General features: G+C 36.5%; 2 protein-coding genes across 4 annotated transcripts in view; both read left to right on the top strand.

Annotated features, from left to right (window-relative positions):
- The window catches only part of LOC111397836 (allantoate deiminase 1-like), a gene marked incomplete at its 5' end in the record, with an annotated part of 14,116 nt that extends 9,782 nt beyond the window's left edge, over nucleotides 1–4,334 (top strand). Inside the window, 11 exon segments of the mRNA XM_023024810.1 lie at nucleotides 272–342; nucleotides 1,004–1,107; nucleotides 1,180–1,264; nucleotides 1,372–1,488; nucleotides 2,343–2,452; nucleotides 2,535–2,640; nucleotides 2,747–2,857; nucleotides 3,079–3,332; nucleotides 3,436–3,571; nucleotides 3,648–3,809; nucleotides 4,074–4,334. Of these exon segments, the coding sequence (XP_022880578.1) occupies nucleotides 272–342; nucleotides 1,004–1,107; nucleotides 1,180–1,264; nucleotides 1,372–1,488; nucleotides 2,343–2,452; nucleotides 2,535–2,640; nucleotides 2,747–2,857; nucleotides 3,079–3,332; nucleotides 3,436–3,571; nucleotides 3,648–3,809; nucleotides 4,074–4,196 (1,379 nt within the window).
- An 833-nt stretch (nucleotides 4,335–5,167) lies between these two features.
- The window catches only part of LOC111396840 (proteasome subunit alpha type-4-like), a 10,088-nt gene continuing 9,578 nt past the window's right edge, over nucleotides 5,168–5,677 (top strand). Inside the window, exon 1 of one of the 3 annotated variants that reach the window (XM_023023380.1) lies at nucleotides 5,168–5,262. Coding sequence is in view for 1 of the 3 variants with exons in the window: in XM_023023379.1 (XP_022879147.1) it covers nucleotides 5,483–5,492 (10 nt within the window). In the remaining 2 variants the exon portion in view is untranslated. Of the gene's footprint in view, nucleotides 5,263–5,467; nucleotides 5,493–5,677 lie in introns of those variants that run through there. The other 2 variants (XM_023023381.1, XM_023023379.1) reach the window with 2 other exon arrangements.

The following is a 5,677-nucleotide window of genomic DNA, read 5'->3' as shown; positions in this document are numbered from 1 at the left end:
CCCCCCCCCCCCCCCCTCACCTTCTTATATCGAGTTTCCTTTGATCTATCCAGAAAAAAAATATGTAGTGAAAGTTGCTGTTGGATGCCGGTCTTTTTGTCCTGTAATTAAGCAGGAGGAACTTGTTTATTTTGGTGATGCAATGCTGTGTCATTTCGTGTGAGATTATCACACTGTTGTATTGTTGAAGTATTTGTTAGACTTATCTCCTCCAACTTTTAAGATTTGACTATTCTTGGGCTCTTAATCTCATTATGCATTGAACATGCAGTAGGTGCAAAATATTTGTATCCAGAAATCCTTAAAGAAGAGGCGGTGGAGAGACTTATTGAGCTTGGCAAGGTATATAATTGAATGTTATCGTTATGTAACTAAAGTTGAACGTGAATTCTCACTGACTGGCAAAACTTAATGGGTGACAAATTAAATCAGAACTTTTCTAATTTTTGCTGTTTTACTAACCAAGATTTCCGAATTTTTTTAAGGCTTGAGCGCGCTCTTCTTCCTCTCTCAATTGTTTGGCCTTCAAAATTAGTTTTGCTCTTTTCTTTTTGATTGCTGCAGCATACATAATACTGCAAGAATAATTTTTGGGCAAGTTACATTACCAGAAGTGGAATATGACCATTGAATGTATAATCTGTCTAGATAATTTAACTTTTTCACCTGAAACTTACTGATGAAATTTTGCGGTAAAATATACCTTGTACTTGAGTGCATAGAGAAGAAAAACTGAAAGGATTGATTAAAGGATAAAAATTATCTTCGATGTATTGTGTGTTGGTCCAAGAGAATGGTCTTATTATCTCCATGTAACTAAAAAACACCAGCAATGCTGTTTTTTGTTTCTATGAGTTTCAGAGAATTTCAGTACATGATCCTTGTGGATAATTTCTTCGGCTTTCTAGTCATTGATTAAGCCAAGTTATTATTGCGTAACACATATTATGCTAACTAAGTACGATCATTTGTAATCTTATTTCAGTTTATATTGACTTCACAGGTAAGTGATGCACATGAATTTCTCGAGAGAACTTTCCAAAGTCCAGCTTCTGTCAGAGCAGGAGACTTTATTCGAGAGTTGATGGATGATGTTGGTTTGAGAACGTGAGCTGTCAAATTTACTTCTTTTCTTTAACAATATTCGAGAAACTCTGCTGATGTTGCCTCCTTTTTCAGGTGGGTAGACCAAATGGGCAACGTGCATGGTAGAATTAAAGGGATGAATCCAAGTGAGAAGGCTTTGTTAATTGGCTCTCATTTGGTGAAGCAATTACAATACTTGTGTTTCTACCGTAAAAATATTCTAATTTCTAGTATGACCTACTTAGATCAGGCAGACTGAAATTAACAGCCCTTTGTTTCAAACAGGACACTGTTATCGATGCTGGAATGTATGATGGTGCACTGGGAATCATTACTGCGATATCTGCATTGAAGGTGTTGAATAGCACTGGAAGACTTGGAGGACTCAGGCGGCCAGTTGAGGTAACCATGCAGACTAACTGTATCAAATGCATTCATTACCTCCATAAATGTTGGTCGAGTGGCATTTTGAGATGTTGTGTTGACCTTTTGTGTCCTGACATGGATGTGTCTGACAATAAAACCCAATATATTGGACTTCTACATGTCCTAGAAGCACATATGTTAGAGTTCGGCAACTCGTCATGGATGGACTTCCGTGGGAGTCCTATGTAGAAGCCTAGTTTGAAGAAGCTATATTTGGCAGCTTGTCTATTCCACCTCTTGTGGAATTGAGGGAGCAAAAACAAAGCACTTGGAGAAATATTAGTTCCCCAAGCATCTGGCGTCTGATACACCTATAAAATGCGCTAATAAGACAGACTTTTCATATAAGTTGTGCTGAACACACTGGTGGTTCTTTTACCTAACAATCTAATCTACGTGATGACAATATATCTTTTAGCAAGTTGGCTGGAATAATGTTAAAGCTTTCATTAATACTATAAGACCATGTTACTTGGATTTGTCTGCAGGTTTGGCGGGGAGAAAGTGGCAAAACATCCATAAAACCTCTAAATTTAGGATATGTGGACCCAGATGAATATTATTATTATTATCTTAAACCTCTCTCTCTCTCTCTCTGTTAAAAATGTCATGTGTAATGAAAATTGTTAAGAATGGGGATTCAAGTTTATCTTTTACAGAATAAGGACACAGAAATCTTCTTTCTTGCTACAGGTGCAACAACCCTTTTTCTAGGGTACTATGTAATTCAAATTAAAGCACCTAGTTTTCCAGATGAAAGGGAACTTGCTATCTTGGCCATCTCTTTGTAGAGCTACGTATCTTGATTCTCTGCTTTCATATTTTTTCAGGTTATTGCATTTAGTGACGAGGAAGGAGTTAGATTTCAATCTACTTTCTTAGGAAGCGCAGAGATTTCTGGCGCGTTATCTGTTTCGACATTGCATGTGCAGGATAAGAGGTTCGTATTAGTAATTCAAGAAATTACATTCACTTTTAAACTGATGGTCCTCTCTGCCCATTGATAAATGGAAATTATTCAGTGGTGTCACAGTGCAAGATGCTTTGAAAATAAACTCCATTGATGCTACAGAGGAAAACCTTTTGCAGCTCAAATATGATCCTAAATCTGTCTGGGGTTATATTGAGGTATGCCAGCATTTTCCTACCCAGAAAACTGCAGCTGAAGGCAAGAACTCGAGATAAATATGTTACTACGGATTCTTGTCCTAAATTTATTTTTGATGCAATGTAGGTTCACATTGAACAGGGACCTGTACTAGAAACTGCAGGTTTTCCTCTTGGTGTGGTAAACGGAATTGCAGGGCAGACACGGCTAAGGTTAACTAAGCATTTATATCATATAGTTCAGAAATATATTTGCACGCTTTTACATGCAGACTAGTAATATAATGCTGAGGCCATATTTTCAATTGTTGATTTTTCCCCCTGGTGGCTAGTAGGATAATTCTTATTTTGTAATATTGAAAATGAAGTATGCCATTTCTTTAGTTGCTTTGGACACCACCTTGTAATTATATATTTCTTTGACTTCAATTGGTAAATATTGCTTCCTATAATTTGCAGGTGATCGTAAAAGGTTCACAGGGGCATGCAGGAACAGTCCCCATGAAATTGCGTCAAGATCCAATGGCTGCTGCTGCAGAATTAATCGTGTTGTTGGAAAGTCTCTGTAAACAACCTGAGGATTATCTATCCTATGATGGTCAGTGCGCGGATTCTACTGTCCAATCTCTTGCAGGATCTCTTGTTTGTACTGTTGGAGAAATATCAACCTGGCCAAGTGCAAGTAATGTGATTCCCGGCCAGGCAAGTATTCAGTGTCTTGAAACTGCGTGTTTTCCTGCAACAGTCGGTGTTCACATGAGCACCAGATGAGGAATTTACTCAATTTTGCATTAAAAATGATTCATCTGCTTGCAGGTGACCTTTACCGACCTTTACCGTTGACATACGGGCAATGGATGACCTAGGACGAGAAGCTATTATTTATGAATTGTCTAACAAGATGTACCAAATATGTGAAAGGCGTTCGGTTTTTTGTCATATAGACCGTAAGGTGCGAGGTTTGGTCCCATTTTTTATGCATGTGCCAAAAAGTAATTTGTAGCTCATCTGAGTTTGGATAATTTCAGCATGACGCCAATGCAGTGATCTGCGATCAGGGACTGAGTTCAGAGCTAAAATCTGCTGCTTATGCTGCTCTGAAAAGATTAACAGGCGAGAATCTAGACAATGTGCCTATGTTCATGAATGGAGCTGGACATGATGCAATGGTCATGTCTCATCTAACTAAGGTCTGCCTTTTCTTAGTCTTTTACGTTATTATCGTATAAAATTGGTCAATTTCTATTTTTGTCCACATATTTAGGAAGACCCACAACTTTTACCTGCTTATTATTATTCACACGTTTCATAGACCAAAATCCTAGAATCTAATAAAAGCTTTTCCAAACATGCTCAACAATGAAGTGAGTGCACGAGGCTGCTGCTAGCATTCCTCTTATTAGCTTTAGATGTACACCTCACTTTATATATTGATGATTTGTAATTTTTGATAGGTTGCCATGTTATTTGTTCGTTGTCGCGGTGGTATTAGTCATTCCCCGGCCGAGCACGTGTCAGACGATGATATTTGGACAGCTGGTTTAGCAGTCCTAGCATTCTTGGAAACTCTCATATAAACTAGTTGCTGTGTTTTATGATCCTCAAAATATCAGCTTCTTATCTCATGAAAAATGTATATTCACCATGCCAAATTCATTGTCGATCTCTTAAGAGCTGTTTGGTATTTTGAATTACAAATTGGTTCAACTTGTTTACCCACTTGGCCAGCTTTTTTAAAAAAATAGCATGAACACAAAACTTGGTAAATAAGTTGCGTATACATATACAGTGAAGAAAAATATAGGTGTCACTCTCGTGGGACAATTAATGTAGCAATCAAACCATAACACGATTTATAACCACTCGTTAGTCTAACATATTTTGATTAGTCGTCATCTGAAAATAAAAGGAAAGAACCAAAAAAGTTCAATGATAATTTGGACTGGCGATGAAAAGTGTCCATTATTGTGATACTAGGAAACTCAAATCTATTTCTAAGGCTATCAAATTTGTAGATATCTATAAGTTGAAAAATAAATTGTCGAATGTGATATCATATATGGCGCAATTTTTTTAAAGAAAAAATATTACCATCACACTGACTAAGGAACTTTAAGCCCCTATTTGCTGGAAATTAAAATCAAGGTTTTAATTCAAGTAAAAGTGTACAATTAATTTTATCTACACATTTCATAGAATTCACAACATTTCAACCATATATTTCACCAACTTCTCCCGAGGGGCTAAATTTTAACAAATTGACTAACAATGAAAGTTGAGTTGATGACAATTGCCGTTGTTTGGTATGGCTTAAAATTTTAATAAAAATTTAAATCGAAGTCTCTAAATGAGATGTTAATGTTTAGAGTCCATTTGAGCCACATCGTTTGTAGAATGAGAATGAAAAATAGAGTCGTTATGGGCTCTACATAAAAGATAGAAATTCAAAAATAATGACTTGATGTGATAGATAACGGTCATATTTTTCACTTTAATCTAGTAAAAATGACGCGCAAACATGGCCTTAATTGGAATTTGATAGTAAGGAATAAACTTGCTTGAACAAAAAGAAATAAAGGCCTGTTCAAATAAATCCTTCTCTCCACACTTACCAACGCTCCCACCCACCAGATCCTGAATCAGGTACTCTCTCGCTTCCTGTATACGTGTTATTTTTCTTGATTCTCTCTAGTTCCTTGATAGCTACGATTTTTTGAACGTCATGTTTTTTCTTTTTTTCTTTTTCTTGTGAAATATTTTTAAATTTCAATTTAGGGAGCAGCAAACTGAAGTAATTAAATGATAGGAAGGTACAACGGATGTATGAGGGCGCTTGGAGTTTTTATTCTTTTTGAAGTCTGTCATGGTTTTAGGTGAAAAGTAATTTTTTTTTTTTTATCTTAATTTATGGTTGGAGTCCAAACGATGAGGATATTGATATTATACGCTGTTGATTTAGGTTGTTGTTTGAAAAATCTTTGCATTGTGTTTGGTGCCGTGGAATTGGGGTTCAAAAGAAAATGTTTCTACCCAGATCCTCCGCTCCAATTTGTTGCTG

The sequence above is a fragment of the Olea europaea genome, chromosome 7 (genome assembly GCF_002742605.1).
Source record: "Olea europaea var. sylvestris chromosome 7, O_europaea_v1, whole genome shotgun sequence".
Classification (NCBI taxonomy): domain Eukaryota; kingdom Viridiplantae; phylum Streptophyta; class Magnoliopsida; order Lamiales; family Oleaceae; genus Olea; species Olea europaea.
The sequence above is the reverse complement of the archived record's forward strand: the minus strand, read 5'-3'. Positions and strand labels throughout refer to the sequence as shown.